Raw genomic sequence first — 22,001 nt, forward strand, 5'->3', positions numbered from 1 at the left:
ATCTTCACCTTTCAGACAAACGAGAATTACCTATTTTTTCATTCTTGTTTAAGCTACGCTTATTTATTATTGTAGGTACTTATTGTACTTTCATTAGTATGTACAGTATACAGTAACCAGGCTACTATTGCCTCTGTGGTAATCAGACGTTTCTTGCATTCCGATCATGCTCTCAGTCCCCAAGGAGACGGATTAACGAGGTTCTACTGTATTTGGTAAAATCGTGGTTATCTCTGTATTTCAGGTCAAAACACATAAAATACCCAAAGTGCAATGCATCTTATCATTTTAAATCAATATTCTTTAAGAAATAATTTGGTCAAATTTTTGTACTCAGTACGTCAACATGCATCGGACAGAGTTTTGGACACATCGAGTGAGAAGTGAAAGACAGGTTTACAATTTGTTTCTCCGACGAATTACATGAAAAAAAATCGAAATGTCGATCGATCTGTAAAAATTGTTGGTAGTGATGTTTCTGTTTATAACTGTTTTTGTAATTGTAAAACTTCCGAGCAACTGCATTTCAGATTTTCCGTTTTCAGTTACAGAATTAATACAGGAGAATTCAAGCCTTTTATGAAGAAGGGTAAAAACGTTCGAAAGCTTCAGCCTCATATTTACAGCCTGATCTTTTGCTAAAGAAACTCCCAAGGGGAAAACATTGTAGGTGAATGGACTTCACTAGAAGAACTGGAGTACCGAAATAATGTACTAATCAACACCTGTATTGAGCTAGAGGAGGAGAATGACAATGATCATAGGAAGACTGTCGTAGGAACCAAAATCTTACGCGTTTGAAAGTGTTCAAGAAGCGAAATTTTGGTGACTGTGCCGATGTTTTAGGCAATTCTCCTGCCCCCTTTGGGCTTTGTTGGCTGCCTGATTGCGCCTTTAACATTGACGTTTGTTTTTTCCAGTTATTATTTATTATTATTATTATTAGCTGTGTACGGCCTTTTACGGGTTATGATTTACTGTATAAATGTGTCACCAACTAGCACCTTCCTTCGCCTTTGATTTTCTCCCTTCGACCTGCCGCCACGCTACTATGGCAACATTCCCCGCTTTTCCAGCCAATTGGGCTGGCCTTCCTCCCCTCCCTCCGGTCCGCCGCTCGCTTGTCGAGCTACGGACGGAGGTGAGGAACTTGACTTGCCTGATAGCCAGCAGCGGCAGATGTACTCGGTGCCTTGAGTTACGGCGGCTAGTCCGTTTGGGTTTCGAACCCTGTCTTGTCCTCGGTGTGGAGGTAAGCTCGTCTACTAGATTAAACTGAAGTACTAGCGCGGGGTAGAACGAAGGGAGGATCCCACTATTGGGATTCCGAAATATTCAGTCCTACGACATGAGTGTAACCCAGTGCCTTTTAATGTTATTGTATATCGGCAGGCACCTTTAAAATTAGCTGCCACCTCCATCGTCATTGGTTAAGGATAATAGAGTCTCTACTATTGTATGTGCTGAGTGCTTTTGAACGGAGGGCAATTTGAATTTTGTTTTTAATGTTCTGGCTCAATGCCCAGTATTAATGTACTTAGTTCACAGCCTGAGGCTGTCTTGAGATTTAAACGATATTGTACGTGTTAACAAGTTTAAAGGAAAACCCACTAAGGGGATTTGTATTGAAAATAAATGTGGTTATTTGCAAAAAGGAATGTTAGCTTGAAACAGGGCCAGGCCCGTGCGCTTTTTCCTTCATTCCTTCCCCTGTGGGGATGTTTGTAAACCTACGCAGGGGTACAGTGATATTTATGATATTTTTAATTTTGTAAAAATACACTATTAATACGAAAATTATCTATTGTTAAATCTGTGCTGGTTCCAAATCTCTTCTAATCACTTCACTTGTTTTCAAAACTCATCAGATCAATGAGTTGTTCCCAAGGGTTGCATTTTCCAGGTTTGTCTATAATTAACCGAACACCACTTAGTAAATTTATTTTTCTTTTAGTTCCAGCATCGCTCATGGTCACGGGTAGCAACTTGTTCGAAAATCACGTGGAAATAATGCAAAACAAATTTATAGGTTTTTGACCATTCCCAAAAAATAAGGTATTTGGATAAGGTAACTTTTACGGCTTTCGGAAACGTCGAGTTGCCAGACATTTATCCCACAGGAGTTTTTAACATACCGCTAAATTGGTCGACATGAGGCTGGAGTATTTGAGCACATACAAGTAACACTGGACTGGTCCGTGATCGAATTCGACAACTTGAGCCACTGGGCCCGGCTTATCACGGGATGCTAAGAAGTTGTGTACAAGGCATAGAAAAAATAATAGCGACTAACAAATAAATAAATAAATAAATAAATAAATAAATAAATAAATAAATAAATAAATAAATAAATAAATAAATAAATAAATAAATGACTACAATCACCGCATTAGAAACTTAGATGAATATATCACAGAATATAACAGCAAGGGAACGCCAACAGAATTTTGTGAAGTAAATAAAAACTGAATGGCAATAAGGAGCTAAATACTACTGTAAGTAAAACATGGATAATATGGTGGTTAATGGGACTATAGGAATGGTACAATTATAAAAGGAAAATTGAAAAATAAATTAAGTAAATGTCTCAGATTAGATGATCTTCGCCCAGTAATGGGCCACTTTCATGGTACCATCGCAGCCTACCATTAACTTTTTGTGTTGTTCAAGAGTATGGACACAGTTCATAGGTACGCAGGTGTTACATTGTCTGTATATCTCGACACTCGCAGATATCTGAACTCTCTAGGTATCCACATTTACGTAAATTCACTGTACTTCTCCCCAAACCACTGCGAAGTCTGTTGAGTGCTTGTCAGACTTCCCAGTTGGTGTCGTCACCTGCAGGAAGGCTTTCTTTGGCCTTCATCCACTCTGGTAGAATAGTGGATTGGCATATCTGTGCCCTGGATAGCTCAAGTTTTGCAGTGAGCACTGTTGTTTTCTGCACAAAGCGTTTCCTTGATTTGAGCCGTCTCCTTGGAGGATGGTGACCAAAGAGTGGGTGAGCCAGTTTGTGCTATGGTGTCACGATGTTCTCCAGGAGGGGCTATGCCGGCCAGGGAGTATAGTTTATAGACAGGTCAGATTTCAGGCAGCCAGAAATTATTCTGCACGACTCATTGAGAGCAATATCCACTTGTTTTGCATGAGCTAAATAATTCCATACAGGGCTAGTGTACTCAGCAGTGGAATAACACAAAGTGTAGTGTATGAGCATGGGCGTCCCAGTTTGCATCTGAACCTAATCGCACGAATGTATCTAAGACTAAAGTAATGTCGGTAGGGAAGAAGGTTTGAATGCCTGGTAGGAAATATGGTACAGGGAAAGGTGGATTATTTCGTGTACGTGAGATGTGAATTTTCCAAGGATCGTAGTACACAGAGGGGTCAAGAAAAATTAGACACACTTTGATAGTCAATACTAATGGAATAAAATGACATACGGTTACAATTCTTTCACGGGGGGGGGGGGGGGGGTAGGCTATTTTGTGTTCAAAGTGACCCCCATTAGCAGCCAAACAACGTCGATGGCGCTGAACTGCTGACCGAACTACGGCTGTCAGTGTTGCTGGTGTGATAGTCGCATAGGACGCCTCGATGGTTTCTCGTAGCTCGTTCAGTGTACCTGGTTTCTGTCGATAAACTTCATATTTCAAGGTCCCCCATACAGTAGGTAGAAGTAGAGAGGTGTAAGGCCCGGAAACCGGGGTGAGTATAAAGAGCTCCTCTTCGACAAATCCATAGTCCAAGTAGATTTTCATCCAAGTAGGCTTTGACATCTCTGTGGTAGTAAGGCGGAGCGCCATCTTGTTGCAGGTAAAATCTTTTATTTCCAAAGACCTCTCGGATGGCAGGTAAAATCGATGTTTGCAGCATATGAAGATACACTTCACCAGTTACGGTACCTTCAAAGAAGAATGGGTCAATCAGAACGCTCGATGACAGACTATACCACACATTAACACCGGGTAGATTAACATGTTTGTCCACGTGAACGTGAGGATTTTCTGGAGCCCAGTACACGCAGTTGTGGCGGTTTACAGTACCGTTCATTTTGAATTGCGCCTCTCCAGAGCTGATAACCATCCCTGAAAACCGTTCATCATCGTGAAGCATGCCTTCAAACCTCTTGCAGTACCCCATCCTTCGATCCGGGTCGTCCTCTGTCATAGCATGCAGCGATCATGGAATGCACACTTTCCACCTGGCAGCCTTCAAAATTCGTCATATGATTTTATTGGCTTAACCTTATTTCACGTGCACCCTGATTCACAGTTGTTTGAGGTGACCTAGCAAAATTTTGCGACACAGCAGCGCTGGAATCTGGACTTGTTGATGTTTTTGGTCGGACGGACCTTTTATATGCACATCCTGATCAGTACCGTCGGCTTCAAATTTATCCCGAATGAGATAAATTATTGTATGTGTTTGTGGCTGAGTTATGTACACATTACGCCATTGCCACTGTATCTACACTATGTTTTCGTACTTCCAGTACCCCTTCAATACGGCCGTGCATTGCTCAAACGACAATCTTACTTCTTATATTGCTACACCGTCATCCGCTGGAAAACGCGCGTAAAAAATTGTCGTGCCATTCACATGACCTTCATCATTTGTTGATAAAACAATGGATTGTGCTACCGTACAAGAATTGTAACGATATGTCATTTTGTTCCAAAGATATTAACCATTAAGAATGTGTAGATTTTTCTGGACCCTCCCGTATACTAAATGAAATTGAAACAAGGTACAGGAAGGCCCATCTAGTAAGTTCGCAGTTACGATGAACGGTATTCGATAACAAAGAAGTGTTCTCAGACAAAACTCTCTTTACATCCGTCTGTTTTCAGGCCGACTTTGTTGCTTGGCACTGAAAGTTTGGTAGATTGAGGATATAGCATTCGTAAGTTAGAGGTAACAGAGACATTGTAACGAGAATTATCGTTGGCACAAGCAGGTTGGAACAATGACGGGAGGTACTCGGAATGAGCAACACGCTGGCCTCTCACCGCTGGGTTCCGTGGTTCAATTCGCGGCCACCCCATGTGAGATTTGTGCTGCAAAAAGCGAACGTGGGACAGGTTTTTCTCTGGGTATTCTGGTTTTCCCCGTCATCTTTCATTCCAGAAACACTCTCCAATATTCAACTTCATCTGTCAGTTATTAATCATTGCCCCAGAGGAGTGCGACAGGTTTCGGCAGCCGGCAATTTCTTATCCTCGCTGCTAGATGGGGGCTTCGTTCATTCCTTTCCCGACCCGGTCGAATGGCTGGAAACAGACTGAGGACTTTCATGTTCAATAATAATAATAATAATAATAATAATAATAATAATAATAATAATAATAATAATAATAATATAAATAATACTGTGTTTGGCTCAGACAGATTAGGCGCTGGCCTTCTGACTACAACTTGGCATATTCAATCCTGGCTCAGTCTGATGGTCAGCCTCGTGCCGATAGATTTATTGGCTAGTAAAATAATTCCTGTGGGACTAAATTCCGGCACTTTAGCGTCTCCGAAAACCTTAAAAAATAGTTATGGTACGTAAATACAATAACTTTATTAGGTCTATTGGTGCAGGTCTTTCAAGTTGACGGTCGCGGGTGACGTTTGGGTCTCTGAGGATGGGGAGTTATCTAGGATAAATTTTAGTGCTGAAGACGACATAATACCCAATTCTTGAGCCAGGGGAAATAGGCTATAGAGGTTCAAGTCCGTGACCCGTGTAAGAATCGAACATGGACCGCCTGGTACAGAGGCCAACGTACTACCCAGTTATCGAAGGAGGCGAACAGTTTTCAATTATTTAATGATTAGGACGTGTGGAACTAAACGAAGCCACATAACTAGTTTCAAATACCATAGAGAATTTATGAAGGAGCTTAGATAATTCATAGAGTCTTGCAGACTGGTTGCTGAAAGGCATAACTCTATAATGAAGATATGTGTTCGTATGTTGCATCATGTGTATTCTTAATTACATATTTATAGAGAGCCTTGCCAAGTGATTATTAACAAACTGTGTACATAACAACTTAATTGGAAAAGCATGATCATGGAAATTTACGAGATCAAATTTAGTGGTAACATTGGGCAGTTATTTTCACATGACAATTTCTATCTATAGAAGAGGAAACTTAGCTGTTAGAAGTTTAATGCTAATTAATTAATTTAATTAATTATTTTCCAGTGGCCGTTGCTGGCCTTGGGTTCTGAAGCACTTGAGTGAAAGCCAAAAGTATCAACATTTGAACGCACGGACCAGAGCGCGAATGAAAACAAGCTTTTTGACACATCTCATCACTCACGCCATGATATCCTTCCAATTCCTCGCTCCGGTTAGGTTTAAATGGACCTTGTGTACGATGCAGATTGGCTCACAGGTCTGGTGCATGTAGGTTGTGAAGGTACCTGACCTGCGTCGAGTTAACGTTCACTTGCTCGATGTGCTTAAGAGTTACCTGATGCAGGCAACCTTCAGGTTCTTTTGGAGCAGGTTATGTATTATACGCATATTGACCGTTTTAGTAGACTGCAACTGTTCTTAATACAAAGAGTATAATTTAAGAGTTCGTAGCGGAGTACCGAAGTATAGGAGCGCAGAGAAAGAGTGACAGCGAGCGCAGTGCCCGCAATGGCCAGCGGGCGTAGTCGTCCCAAAGTAGCGGCATGATTACGCCTAGAGTAACTAAACGAAACTGAACTCGCTAGCTATATACATGCTCAGGACGAATAAATAAATAAATAAATAAATAAATAAATGAAGCGAAATAAACTAGTAAATGAAACTGAACTTACCACTGAATAAGTCCGGTAAGATCGTAACTGTAATAATTTTGTAGCGATACGCGCTGGCGAATGTGAAATACCATTTTCTTGAACTGCTCTCCGAAGCGACTTATGTGGGCTGACTTGTAGTCTTGCCTGTATATCATCTAACATTTCCTGTGTAAGAGCTGTCCGACTCGTTGGCTGAATGGTCAGCGAACTGGCCTTCGGTTCAGAGGGTCGCGGATTTTACCCTTAGTTGGTTAATTCCAATGGCTTGGGGGCTGGGTGTGTGTGGCGTATTGAACATTAGAAATCATCCTACGTAGGGCCCTCATCTTCACAGACATGCAGGTCGCCTAATAGGCCGTCTACTAGAAAAAGACCTGCACCGGGCCTCTCCGGAGGCCATACGCCATTATTATTATTATTATTATTATTATTATTATTATTATTATTATTATTATTATTATTATTATTATTATTATTATTATTATTATTGCGTGAGAGCTGTTCCTCTTATTATTTACGGAACCAGAACTACGCCACTTGTGAACGAGTTGTTCCACGTAATGTTTTGATGGTTCTGTAGAACCGTGAAACTGTCTACGGAATTTCCGAAGGTACTTTTTTACTGGTTTCTTCCTTTTGTGCAAATAACACTCGACCAAATTATTCTCTGCGCTGTAGTGTACTTTAGCATCGTGATAATAACCCCACAAAACAACTTAAAAGTCCAATAGTTACGAGCAAACTGCTGCGTCACCTGTCAAGACTTCTTATCGCGCCTAGCTTGACTTAAGCCATATGGCGCTCGCTTGGAGATTCCCGTGGTCTGTGAGCAGAAGAGTGAAGTCTTAAATTATACCCCCTGTACTTTGCGGTAAGAATCAATCAATCAATCAATCAATCAATCAATCAATCAATCAATCAATCAATCAATCAATCAATCAATCAATCAATCAATCAATCAATCAATCAATCAATCAATCACCTGTCGGACTCTATAGCTAAATGGTTAGCATGCTAGCCTTTGGTCCAAAGGGTCACCGGTTCGACTCCCGGTCATGTCGGGGATTTCAATTTTCATTGCGTGATTCCTCTGGTTTGGGGGAAGGCTGCTTGTCCGTGTTCAACATTAGAATTCATCTTAGGCAGGAACCCATCTTTCACAGACGCGGAGGTCGTCCGTAGGACGTCATCTCCGTAGACCTGTACCAGCCCTTTCCTGAGACCACAAGCATTCTTCTTCTTCTTCTTCTTCTTCTTCTTCCTCTTATTTACTAGCTGCTTTACGTCGCACCGACACAGAGAGGTCTTATGGCGACGATGGGATAAGAGAGGGCTAGGAGTGGGAGGGAAGCGGACGTGGTCTTAAGTAAGGTAAAGCCCCAGTATTTGCCTGGTGTGAAAATGGGAAACGATGGAAAAACCATCTTCAGGGCTGCCGACAGTGGGGTTCGAACCCACTATAGTAAAAATTAGGCTAGTTCTATGCAAGTAATTAGGTAAAGGAGCGTTACCAGAGGAATGGGTTAAGGGAAAATATGTTCACTTCATTTGTATACTTTAAGTGTATACAGTTTGTCAATAAAACAAGTTAGGTATGTACAAATAGTTTATTAAAACATAATTTTTATTTGTAAGATGGCAACAATTTTAGACTGAAATGATGAGATTTTCAATTACATTTTAAATAATTCATAAAATGCTTTTTAACATAGAACCATTTCTTTATACAGAAGTAAAGCAATTGACATTGCAATTGGTAGCTACAAGATCTCTAGTTTTATGTGGGTTTCGAATAGTTTTATCTCAAAAGATTAGGCATGCATTGGTCCTCATTCAAACCAGGGTCACCTTCATGAGGAACCAGAGACGAAATCACGCAGCTATCACGCTGCCTTATTTGGCATAGAAAAAAACTGTAGCACTGCTTCTTCCGTCATTAAAGGGAAAATTTGGAAATAAACTGTTCTTTCAACCTAAATGATTTTTAAGACATTTTCTGGAAGGTCTACCAAATAATAGAAAAGATTTTCACGAAACCTATTGGTCAAATGAAATGGCGTATGGCTTTTAGTGCCGGGAGTGTCCGAGGACAAGTTCGGCTCGCCAGATGCAGGTCTTTTGATTTGACTCCCGTAGGCGACCTGCGCGTCGTGATGAGGATGAAATTATGATGAAGACGACACATACACCCAGCCCCCGTGTCAGCGAAATTAACCAATTAAGGTTAAAATTCCCGATCCTGCCGGGAATCGAACCCGGGACCGCTGTGGCCAAAGGCCAGCACTCTAACCATTTAGCCATGGAGCCGGACAACCTATTGGTTATAACGTTTTAAACAGTATGAAAATTCCACATCTATTTTTCGTCAAGTTCCATTGCAATTTTATTGAAAATTTGGAATTTGGTACGTAATGTGTTTGAAATTTTTTTCTTTCTTAATCTGTTTACCTCCCAAAGCAGGCTTTTCCCTCGGACTCAGCGAGCGATCCCACCTCTACCGCCTCAGGGACAGTGTCCTGGAGCGTGAGACTTTGAGTCGAGGGAAACAATTAGGGAGGAGGGCCAGTACCTCGCCCAGGCGGCCTCACTTGCTATGCTGAACAAGGGCCTTGTGTGTGTGTGTGGGGGGGGGGGGGGGAAGAGATCGGAAGGCATAGACGAGGAAGAGGGAAGGAAGCGTATGTGGCCTTAAGTTAGGTACCATCTCGCTATTTGCCTGGACGAGAGGTGGGAAACCACGGAAAATCACTTCGAGGATGGCTGAGGTGGGAATCGAACCCACCTCTACTCAGTTGACCTTCTGAGGCTGGGCGAACCCCGTTCCAGCCCTCGTACCACTTTTCAAATTTCGTGGCAGAGCCGGGAATCGAACCCGGGCCTCCGGGGGTGGCAGCTAATCATGCTAACCACTACACCACAGAGGCGGACTGTATTAAACTTACTACTGTATATATGATTTATATTCAGAAATATATTGTATTTTAAGGAATGGCATTTTTATAACTAAATTTAGAATCTAACAATTTCTACTGCCTGAAAAAATCCTGCGATCAAAAATTCCATACATAAGTTTCCTAATGGCTAGTATACGTGTAACAAAAAACTTTCGTTAAATTAAGCGGAATATTGCACGAGAAAAATGAAATTCAATATGTGAAAATTAGAAATTAGAAAGCGCCCGTGGCTCAGGCTGCAGCATGCCGGCCTCTCACCGCTGGATTCCGTGGTTCAAATGCCGGTTACTTCTGTGAGATTTGTGCTGGACAAAGCGGAGGCGGAGCTGGTTTTTCTCCTGCTACTCCGATTTTTCCTGTCACCGTTCATTCCAGAAACACTCTAATATAATTTCATTGAATCTGTCAGTCATTAATCATTGCCGCAGAGGAATGCGACTGGCTTCGGCAGCCGGTACATTTCTTATCCTCGCCGCTAGATAGGGGCTTCATTCATTCCATTTCTGACCCGATCAAATGGTTGAAAACAGGCTGTGGATTTTCATTTTTGTGTAAAAATGAGAAATTTGGGAAAGAGAAGAATGTGAGATACAGTTTTCTTTGTTGGACTGTTACCAAGAAGTTTCAAGAACCATATGTTTTCATAAAAATGACAGAAATATCTATTTTTATGCCCAGGCATAAATGCATACCATATATACATACATATAATAAATACAACAACGACAATAATGTCTTTACTGTGAAACGCGCATAGTTCTGCACTTGACTAGTAGCACGGAAGTTTTTTACGATGTACTATTCGGGAAACTGAGTTACGGAGAGCCCATTAATTTTATCTAATTATTTCGGGCTCTATTCTTGGAAGTTCTCAAATTGCCGATAGTCCCAATTATCCCAAATGAGAACATTTGACACAACTGTCGATAAACTGGCCAGCCAGCGAGAGTTCTCTATATACTTAGCACGTGAATATCGTAAATAGTTTAGCTGCCGTCAGTTCAAAGAGAAAAAAAGAAGAAGAAATGAACTTGACTATGCAGGTGGGCAAGCGATATCCATTTCACTTTCAGGAGTCGTCTTTTGGGCCACTGTTACCAGCAGTGAAGATGTAGGGTTGCTGTTGCGTTGGGCACATGAACTTAGTAAACAGAGGCTCCCAGTCAGTAGACTTGTGTCCCACAGGCTCCAACATATTGTTCCAGAGGGCGTTGGCAACTATAAACAGAGAGGACTTTATTTAGTTTGAAATACATGAGAAATCATAATATTGATAAACTACCACCATGAACATCACTGAGGCCTGAGAAATTTACGTAAACTCCCACATATCTACATTTGGAACCTCCCTGTATTTAATAAGTCAAACTTACCTAACGCATTCGTCTTCTGGCTGAAGTGGAAACAGTCAAATGACAAGAAGGAGTAATCAGTGACTTGTTCTGCCCCCTTTTCTACCGTGGGCAGAGTGGCGTTCTGAGCGAATGGCTGCAGTACCACGGCGAAGTCGTCCTTGGTCCGATACCGATCACTGTTGGCCTATTATGAAACAAACACATCATGACTCTTCACTTAATAGAAACCACAAAGTTAAAATAAGAGTGAAAAATAGAAATAATACAGCGTAATGGTATTATAAGCATTATATTATTTGAAAAATAATCTGATCATTTCACAAATACACAGATTGCTTGTTCGGAATTCGAACACGGTGGCTCAATGCGTCAAGTTTTCCTGTGACTTGGGAAGAGGAAAACAGGGTTCTAAGACTTTCATACTACTTACAGCGTGGAGGAACGTAAGAAAGTACCACATAAATTTGCACAAAATGGACTGAATGATGTTATAAACTTACACTGATTGTAATTACAATTATATTTTTGAACAATGATATCAAAGTTGTAATATTGTTTTTATATTATGAAAGTACTGTTCTTCAATTGTATTTTTACTTCACAACTTTATTCAAACATACAGTGAGCAAACCTTCACCAGTCGAGGATTAGGGATCACCTCATAATGCTCAGGAAAATGCTGCTATGTCTTACAGTACGAGATATCGGTCATAGTCATGAAAATTATAATGTTTAACATTTGAGCATATGAGGGCAATCACTGAAGCAACTTCTCATCTTTATCTTCTGCAAGGTGTTGCAACAATACGTAGATTTATGTTAATTCCAGTTAGCGAAGCTTCCTTCTTTCTCACTATACTGTACTTAAAATCACTGAATGCTTGCTTAGTCATTACATTAAAAACATACGTTTACCCCTTGTTCATTACATCTAAACCCTATCTGCTTCATAAAATGTAATAAATGTATTTTTTTCAAAAACATTACCGTTCCAGCTTTTAGCTGTATAATTTCAACTAAGTTTGACTCTCTTAGTGTTAGTCACTGTGAGCGATCCTCAAAAAATGAACGAAACTAACGCTTCATTTCTTTATTATTTGAGAGGCTTCTAGACCGAAAATGGCGCCTAACCTTGGCACGACCATTAAGGAGAATTCAAGCTACCATGCTACCATGTTTTCACAGTCGGTCTTGCTCTTGTGTTCTATCCATCGATAATCGCGAGCGATGTTTGAAGTTCCTTAACTTGTTTACGCGCGACTCGTAAAAGCATGGCGTCGAAGTGTAAAGAGAGGAGGAAATTAAGGAACTAATGAGTTCAGGAAATGTTGTGGGGACTGTACAGGATTGTTCTGGTCAACATTCCTTTCTTCCCGGTCACTAATAGTATCAACATCATTACTATCATTTGCTTGGTTATGTATAGTCACATTCCGGGCAAGGAATTCATTGTCTGAGGCGAAATCGGCACTTGATTCATCACCAAGATCGCAATCACAGTCAACCCAAGAGGTCACCACTTTACTCGCCAGTCATCAGCTATACGGCTGTTTATTTTCACTGCCGTCGTTTATTTGTCTTCACTTGTGTGATTGCCATTGTTGGTGTATTTTTCAATATGCTACAGTAGAGAATTTCGGATTTTTGACTCCCCTGCAGATATTTTTAGAAGACACGAAATATGTTTCTTAGTTCTTGTATTATGTATGCGTGCCGTCCAGTGTTCGTTTTTACACCATTTGTAAGTGTGTGGTAATAGGAATTTACCGAATTTTCCAACTTTTATTTTCCTTCATAGATTATTTTAATTAATTAATATCATGAGGAATAAATTTCATCATGATCTCAAAGTTATCCTGAATTTAGAAGACTATATTTTGCACTCCCTGACTAAGTTTCACTTTCATATTTTTAAAAACAGATGAGTTACATTCCTTTCTTCCGAAAGCCTACATTTTCCATTAAAACAGCCTGGTATTTTAAGACCTCACCTTTACATTTTCGCCTGACGCTAAGAGGTTCGAATTACTTACGTTGCATTTTTCTAACATAAAACTATGAACGCATTAGAATGTAAGTCTGACTTTTTCACTCTTTGAGTACCATCGGTGGATGTAGACTGTAAAATTCCCTTTTAAAATGTCCATGAAACGACTCTAAATCTTACGTAGTCCTTTGGCTGCATTCGTTTGGAGATTGTACCCAAGGGAAACGGCCTTTCGTCACTTATGTAATTGTGAAACATACAGTATAATCTATAAAGGCATTTACTTGTGTACTATCATGAATCATGAGCAATGCCATGAAGCTCTACAAATAAACTGGATACCGGATATAAATATTATAAACCAAAAAAAAATTAACCATTTTGCAATTTCAGAATGTTTGAACATAGACTTTTTCAGTCTTATCTTCACTATCTTTTGATTGAGGATTGCACGAGGGGAAAATAGCTACACCTTATTGTGGAATTGAGAACATAATTTTTTTAACAACGAACTTTCTTGCACGGAAAAATTTGGAAGACGTATTGGGTGGAAAACCAATGTGAACTTGCTACATGCTGGCATTTTTTTAATTAGAGATTTTGGCCTATTACAGACCGCTTAGAAATTTTTCTGTTTTCTTTTCTTCCCAGACCTGCTTCATACGTCGGCTGGTCGCCTGTCTCTGTTCCTCCAAAAATGCTTCGAGGTTGACGTCGAATTTGCAAAAGCGAAAAATCCGCAGAAGCGATCTGTCGGCAAAAGGCCACCCTGTTATTTATTGTTATCAGTCTTTGTAGGTCCCATCGTATCTCTTCCAGCCAACTGGTGGTGTATTTTAATTTGGAGATGCATATAATCGTAATTTTACCTTCTTTCTTTCTTAATCTGTTTACCCTCAGCGAGGGATCCCAACTCTACCGCATCGAAGGCAGTGTACTTGAGCGTGAGACTTTCGGTCGGAGGATAAAAATGGGGAGGAGGGCCAGTACCTCGACCAGGCTGCCTCACCTGCTATGTTGAACAGAGGCCTTGTGAGGGGATGGGAAGATTGGAAGGAATAGACTAGTAAGAGGTAAGGAAGCGACCGTGGCCTTAAGTTAGGTACTATCCAGACACTTGCCTGGAGGAGAAGTGGGAAACCACGGAAAATCTCTTCGAGAATGGCTGAGGATGGAATCGAACCCCCTCTACTCAGTTGACCTCCCGAGGCTGAGTGAACTCCGTTCCGGCCCTTGTACCAATTTTCAAATTTCGTGGCAGAGACGGGAATCGAACCCGGGCCTCCGGGGATGACAGTTAATCACACTAACCACTACACCATAGAGGCGGACTATCCTACATTTATACCTATTATTATTATTTCCCTGCCCATACATGCCTATTCTGTTTGATAAAATGACAATCTAATTTTTGCTAAAACGTATTAGACCCTCTTTCCACACTTGTTCACTTACCCGCCACCTGAACATTGGGCATGTTGTACTGATATGAACATAATACAGTGTTTAACGAGAAAGAGGAGTATTAGGAAATAAACTCACCACTTCCATCTCGACCTGCCTCCATTGTCTCATGATGTCGAGAAAGTGCTGCCGGCGATGTTGATAGGCTAGACCAAGCAAACACGGGCATTCTATGCTGTGTAAAATTTGACAACGTTGAGGTTTGGCGGTAAAATTCATCAGGATTTCCAAATCTGAGGACAAAATAAATTAAAAAACATATTTAGAATTCAGCATTCTTACTGTTCGTAGTTTACATGGATAATTTTCATGGCAGGGAAGGATTCAATTGAATGGAAATGTAACAAGAAGTTTGGCTTATACAGACGACTTGGTTTTAATGGCAGACTATGCTGAAAACCTACGATCCAATATCTCTGTACTTGAAAAGAAACACAGAGATGGTGGTATGAAACTTGGCATTTCCAAGGATAAAGTGATGTCTGTTAGGAAGAAACTTAAGAAGACTTAATGTTAGGTAAGGAACACGGAACTTGACCAGGTGGATCATATCAAGTACTCTCTCTCGGTGTGCGTGTGTGTGTGTGTGTGTGTGTGTGTGTGTGTGTGTGTGTGTGTGTGTTTTCTCTCACGATGTAGAACTTGAACTGGCCACAATCCCTACGACGATGGACTCAGTCTTGCAAAAATGTTTTATGGCAAGAATATAGCGCTGAGGTGGTGGTGATTATTGCCAAATTAGCATTGCTGTAAGTTGCTCCGTATGTCTTATGCAAGTCTGTTAATTCAATATTTGTATACTGATGCATTTTAATAAATAAATTAAATGCACGGATCTCACAGAAGATATTTTGTGACACACAGCAACAAACTAACCAGCCTACAATTTTTATTATCCCCTTGGTAAGCTGGAAGTGACAGACGTGAAAGTAGCGAGAAAGATTGCTAATACGAACCGGTGGGAATAATGGCAGGAGGGTGCTAGCAGTGAGCAGATACAGGCTAAGGAATGAATTCGTTGGGCAAATCAGAAAAAAATTTCGTTGTGTTCATTTTCCTATGGCGAGGTGCAAAGGAAAATGAACCTTAAATTCATTCTACTTTCGGAGTGACTGAATACGTCATGCAAATGTACATCCTAACAGTACGGTACGGTAAGGTTAGTTTTCCTTTACACATACGCACAGGAAAGTGAACACAACGAAAATTGTTCTGATGGACACCATATCTATGTGAGACTGAAGGGGGGCATCACCATTCTTAAGGTCAATAATGGATGGAAAGTGCATTGTCAGATACGCGGTATTGCTCCGGCAGCGACGATAAGCACTTATAGTACAGTTAAAAATTAGACTGATAGGTTTTTCTTAAGTAGATGTGGGAGAGGGTGTCAGTTCTTTTCACTGTTGCTGTTCATATTCTGTACCTGCTAATTGCACGTTGATAAGCAATGGGCATATAGCAATGCCACTTCAGGAACATATAGGTACACAGTTTTCAAAATTCTAAGTTAAAAGTAATGTGATATTAAAGGACTGCTCACCTGGTACCATGACCAAGTTAACGACAGTTCGAGGCATGTTGTCTCGTAAGAAATCCAGCGTACTGATAAGATCCTGGCGGTGGTTTTCAGGAAGTTTCCCGGCGTTCTTCACGTAACACATGTCCAGACAGAAGTCGTTCGGACCAATCATGAGAGTTACAACCTGAAATATTAAATACATTGCATTAAAACTATACGCAAATGGATCAGATGAATAACAAATGGAAAATATGTATTATTCTTATGATGATGATAATGATAATAATAATAATAGTAATAATATCATTATTGTTTGACTGGTTTTGGTCTCTACGATGAGTCTGCTTCTTGTGAATCTATCTTGAGCTCTCTTCTCAGCCTCTTCATACTTCTTCAGGCATGTGCCATTGAAGGACGTCCTCATGTGTGCTTCTTGGCTTTCCACGAGGGCTTTTCCTAGGTGCTTTTCCCTGTAGTACATCAGCTATCAGACTGCCATGTTGTAGTTCGCGCCCCACTCAAGACGACCTCCGTCCTCTGGATCTAGTTGACCAGCTGTTACTCCTTACGAACTCGATCTAGCACATCTGTATTGCTCGTCTCCCATATCCAACTTACATTCTTCAAACGGCGCTTGTACCACATCTCAAAGGCTTCTCATTTCTTACTGTCTCCTTTTGTTCAGGTTCCATGTCTCGCCTCAGTATATCGTAACTGACCAGACGTAGGACTTCACAAGGAAAATGGTGCATTGATGTAACACAGACTGCTTTTCGCAAAATGCCTAGTTAGCTATAATTATACGACTTCTGATTTCATTTCCACACCGACGATCTTCAGCCAATATTTTGTCCGAGTCACCTGATCAGTTTCACTTGTTGGATTTCTTCTCTCTTTACGCTAACATGCAGTACCTGTGGGTGTTTCCTCATCATCAGACTACTTGTTTGTGTTTTTTAAGATTGCTTTTCATACCATACTCTGCGACTTCATCATCCAGACGTTGTAACATCATATGTTAGTGTTTGAACTTCCTGCCAGCAAGGCCAGATCATTGGAAAGTTTAATATTCGTAATCATTCTTCCTTCATCTTTCACACTCAAATTGGTGTTCTTTACGGACTGAATAAAGGACAACCCAAGAAATCCATTGATATATCATCAGCCCCGAGACTGGTTGGATACTCAAATAGCATCATCGAAGGTTATATGGTTATAGGGAAATCGCAAAAAGTAACAGCAGTGTATAAATGAAACGTACTAGGCAAGATGAGGAATGAGGTAGTTCGCCAATGCTTTTCTCTCAGGGCCAGAGAGTGCTATTGCAGCATAACTGACCCTATGAGCAACACCGTGCTCTGAATGTCATTACTCAGCACCACTCACACCCCAGCAGCTTCCATATTGTCACAGCCAAGGATGAGACTGGGATTTCAGTGGGAACTACATTTTGATCTGGCCTGTGCCAAGAGACGGATTCGTAAGTACTGCATCGATCAAGAAATGGCAACTGGCGGAGCCATTGATATACGGGAAAAATAATTAAATTGTTATACAAGATTTAAAATTATTGGATTGAATATGAAAAGAATGTCCGAATGCTTTAACCTGGACTGAGCCGGAATGGGTAATGCATTGTTCCGATGGTTGTTATCAGATCTGAGAGGAGGTTGTAGAAATAAATTCTGGGAAGAACAAGCTAGTTGTCTGCAAGTGTTGCTGTAAGCTTGAGTTTGGGAGATGGAGGTTTCAAACTCCGCTATCCTTAGATCAGGAAATGGTTCTCTGTTGTTTCGTATTTTCATACTATCAAATGCTTTATCTTAATTAACGCCACCCTTTCCTCTTCCACTTACAGTTATTAGGACGATGTTGAGCTACTAGAAACAAATCGAGGGAAGTCTCAAGTGTCCTGCCCTTCAACATTGCTGTCACTGCTGTACTCTTATTTTAGGACTACAAAAGCTTTTGAGGACAACACGTACCTTCCAATCCTTCTTGAAGTCGACACGGCTGTCTCCACGCATGCGCTTCCACAGATTGCGAGCCTGGAAGTGAATATCTCGACTCATAGCCACTGCCTCGGCTACGTTGAACTGCGAATCTTTTTGATGAGATAACGAATCACCATAGGAATATCCTATAAGATTCGGGTTGAATTCTTTCAGAATGTTGGGCAGTGTCAAGTATTCTCTCCATGTTTTCTCTCCACCTGAAAGAGAATAAAACCTTGAATCAATATTTTAAAATAATAATATATCGATTTAAAATTAATACTGAACTGTTCCCAATTCCCCTTCCATTTATCCTAACGTTTTCAAAACTACCTCTTTTAGTAATGATCGTTTTCAGAATGAGTTGCAATCAAACTTCAGTGAGTTAGTATCAGAATGTTTTTCTTATTTTAAGGTACGGTTGAGGCGGTGGCCTTTTGATCCCAACTTGGTAGGTTCAAACCCTGCTCAGTTCGATGGTATTTGAAGGTGCTCAAATACGTCAGCCTCGTGTCGGTAGATTTATCGACACGTTAAAGAATTACTGCGGAGCTAAATTTCGGCACCTCCAGTCAATGTTAGTATCAGAATGTTTTCTTATTTTCAAGTACGGCTGAGCCACTGGCCTTCTGATCCCAACTTGTCAGGTTCGATCCCTGCTCAGCTCGATGGTATTTGAAGGTGCTCAAATACGTCAGCCTCGTGTCGGTAGATTTACTGGAACGTTAAAGAACTCCTGCGCAGCTAAATTTCGGCACCTCCGCGTTCCGAAAAATCGTAAAAGTACAGTAGTTAGTGTGACGTAAAACCATTATTATTATTATTATTATTATTATTATTATTATTATTATTATTATTATTATTATTATTTTATTTCATGTTAAACAGTGAAGGCTGTAACCTCCCCGCATTATTGATGATATACCGGAAAACAAGAAGAATGATAAGACGAGATTCATTGTGTTACTAACAGAAGGTGTGCGATATATTAATGGAATACTGGAAGATTTGACAGAGACGTGCCGGGAATATAGAAAGAACATCAATTAGAAAGCGAAGTAAATAGTGATCGGAACAGGAAGGACAAAGAGCTAAAATCAATGTGATTCACGTTAGGGATAGCTGCCAGGTTCCTTGGCAGTACAATAACTGAAGATTAAGGATTAAGGAAGAATTCTGCAGAATGAGGCGACTTCGTGATATATAGAGGATTGGGGAAGATACTTGTCAGTGTAGTGTAGTCTGTTGGTGCCCGATCGAATTCCTGTTACTTTCTTTATAATTTTCTTTAGGTTCCTTATTTCTCTGCCGAGCTCGATAGCTGTAGTCGCTTAAGTGCGGCCAGTATCCAGTATTCGGGAGATAGTAGGTTCGAACCCCACTGTCGGCAGCTCTGAAAATGGTTTTCCGTGGTTCCCCATTTTCACACCAGGCAAATGCTGGGGATGTACCTTATTAAGGCCACGGTCGCTTCCTTCCCACTCCTAGCCCTTTCCAGTCCTATCGTCGCCGTAAGACCTATCTGTGTCGGTGCGACGTAAAACAACTAGCAAAAAAAAACTTTATTTCACTCTCCACCGTGCTAACCCTTCCCATCCTCCCTCATATCCACGTGTCTGTAGACGGAGGGAGATTCAAGAACTGTATGATTAATAAATCAACCCAACACTGAACAAAAAATGAATACAAGGAAACTGTGATGGGTTGGACATGTGGCCCTCATGCGCGACCATATCCGGACCAAGGCAATTCTGTTAAAAACACGTGAACGAACCCGTTCACGCAGTAGACTCAGAAAACGATAAAGATGGACTACTGAGAGACCTCTAGTAACTTGGGATCCGTAACCTACATCAAATCATCATAAAATGGCAGTAACTGGAAGCAGATTGTGGAGTCAGTGCATAATTTTCAGAGTCATTGATTGCTGGTTAAACTAAAAACTTCACCAAGCATCCAAAATATATAATTGCAAACATAGAACAGTTGAGAATCTGGACAATTGAGAGCGTATTCAACTGCATTTTGTTGCTATTCGGGAAATTATGGAATCTGAGCGTCTGTTGTCAGCTGCGTACTTTCGGTGACAATTCTGTATACACAAGTATCCCAGAAATCTGCGAGTGTATGAGGACCTTTAGAGACGATGATTAGACTCGTTCTTTTTTATATGCGTGGCGTCCGAAGAGACCACAGTCCTGGTGGGACTTAACGGTATTCGTAGTTGCTTAAATTTATGTTCTGAATGAAGTAACGAGAATTTGTAATTACCTATGGACCAAGATGAACCTCTGTTGTCCACCAAGACAGCCCCTAAGTTGAGCGCATCGTTTCCCCACGAGGCAGTCAAACTGTCACCGATAGCACCGATCACGTCTATGTCACCTGGCCGGAGCTGATGGACGGTGGTGGGACGAGTTGGTGAGCGACTGTTCTCAGTGGAACACGGGAACGCTTTCTGAAGTGGTACAGATAGCTGCATTTTCTGAAACACAGAGTAAGATAGCAAACTTAACAAACTTCAGTCAACCGATCACAAATAAAGCCAACCAATGTGCTCTCCTTGTATGTTATGCCCTATAATAGGAAAAATAAGTAAACTCCTGTCCTCATCCCGAGGTGGTGCAGCTCATTTCTCCGTAGCGTAACGGTTTGCGTTATTAGCTGCTATCCTCGGGGGCCCGGATTCGATTCCCGGTACTGTAAGAAATTTAAAAATGGCAGGAGGGCTGGTATGTGGTTGAAATGGTACATGCAGCTCACCTCCAGTGGGGGTGTGCCTGAAAAGATCTGCACCACCTCGGGATGAGGACACGAGTTTACTTACAGGAAAAATCAACGAAAATCATCTCTGAAAAATAGTAGTCGGTGTTGCTAACTCTTTTTTAATAGGCTAGTTATGGCAGATTAAGTTGCAAGAGGAAGGGCACGGTATAACCTTTAACGGTAACCAATTAAATTTATAGTTCTTTCCCAGTTTATAATCTCTATAGGACCTTGATTTGATTTGGGTAACGCTAAACATATCCTTTTCTTTTTCTTTCTCTAGGACGAGTAGAATGATAGACACCTGTTTTGCCTTGAAGAGGAATGTTCAAATCAACGTTTGGTACAACAGATAATCGTTGTTAGGTTTCGATCACGTCCGACTCCCCTAAAGAGAAACCACTCTATACTCACGTTAAGTTCAGTTGCTCTTCTGAAATGTTGAGCCTTGTTCCCAGGTTGAGTTCTAAATGCGTTGAATAATGCCTCTCGGAATCCTTCATATCTCTTGAGTGAAGCCAGTGAATCTTGTGCACAGCACTCGGAAACGAAAATTATCACTGCCACCACGAGCCCAAGGAGTTCCATCCTGTTAACACACAATGCGATTGTTATTATTAAAGAGAGGTACAATATGAAGAACATTTTACCCAGATACGGAATTAAATTTAGGGAAAATATGAACTCACGGGAAGAAAAATTAAAACATCAAATATATGTTTTACTGGTTAAATATCTTTGTCCTATATATTAGGTTGTGTACATATTTAATAACACAGTACCAAAAGAAAAACAAAAAATTACAATAATTTAGAATTTCTCAGCACCATCTGCCCTTACGCTATTAATAATAATAATAATAATTATTATTATTATTATTATTATTATTATTATTTTGGCATGTGACCTCTGAAGACGCTAAATGAAGGTCTTTAGAGTAGACGTATAGGCGACCTGCCAGTCTCTGAGGATGGCGCCCTATCTATGATGAATTTTAATGTTGGAAATTGCCCACACACTCCCAGCCCCTAAGCCATTGGAATGAGCCAATAAAAGTTAAAATTTCCGAGCCGGCCAGGAATCGAACCCGGGACCTCCTGGACCAAAAGCCATGTTTCAGTTTAGTCCTGGAACCGGACTGTCCTTACGCAGAAAGAACATAAAAAA

The 22,001-nt window shown here is 40.8% G+C and overlaps 1 protein-coding gene across 1 annotated transcript; it reads right to left on the minus strand.

Moving 5' to 3' along the window:
* Positions 1-10,296: 10,296 nt before the first annotated feature.
* On the minus strand, positions 10,297-21,422 carry LOC137501908 (phospholipase B1, membrane-associated-like). The gene is made up of 7 exons (XM_068229067.1): positions 21,249-21,422; positions 20,340-20,553; positions 18,060-18,286; positions 16,096-16,258; positions 14,631-14,785; positions 11,120-11,285; positions 10,297-10,964 (listed from the first exon to the last, which is right to left on the minus strand). Exons 1-7 carry the CDS (start codon positions 21,420-21,422, stop codon positions 10,816-10,818), a joined length of 1,248 nt encoding a protein of 415 aa, XP_068085168.1. The 3' UTR covers positions 10,297-10,815.
* Positions 21,423-22,001: the final 579 nt, after the last annotated feature.

Source organism: Anabrus simplex, chromosome 8, assembly GCF_040414725.1.
Source record: "Anabrus simplex isolate iqAnaSimp1 chromosome 8, ASM4041472v1, whole genome shotgun sequence".
NCBI classification, from domain to species: domain Eukaryota; kingdom Metazoa; phylum Arthropoda; class Insecta; order Orthoptera; family Tettigoniidae; genus Anabrus; species Anabrus simplex.

What these genes read in the sequence shown, in the direction of transcription:
- LOC137501908 (XM_068229067.1), bottom strand. Translation starts at nt 21,422, where the DNA reads ATGGAACTCCTTGGGCTCGTGGTGGCAGTGATAATTTTCGTTTCCGAG. An exon ending in GAAGAGCAACTGAACTTAAC is followed by an intron (nt 20,554 to 21,248) that starts GTGAGTATAGAG and finishes TCTGTGTTTCAG; the next exon opens with AAAATGCAGCTATCTGTACC. An exon ending in ACTTCAAGAAGGATTGGAAG is followed by an intron (nt 16,259 to 18,059) that starts GTACGTGTTGTC and finishes TTAATATTTCAG; the next exon opens with GTTGTAACTCTCATGATTGG.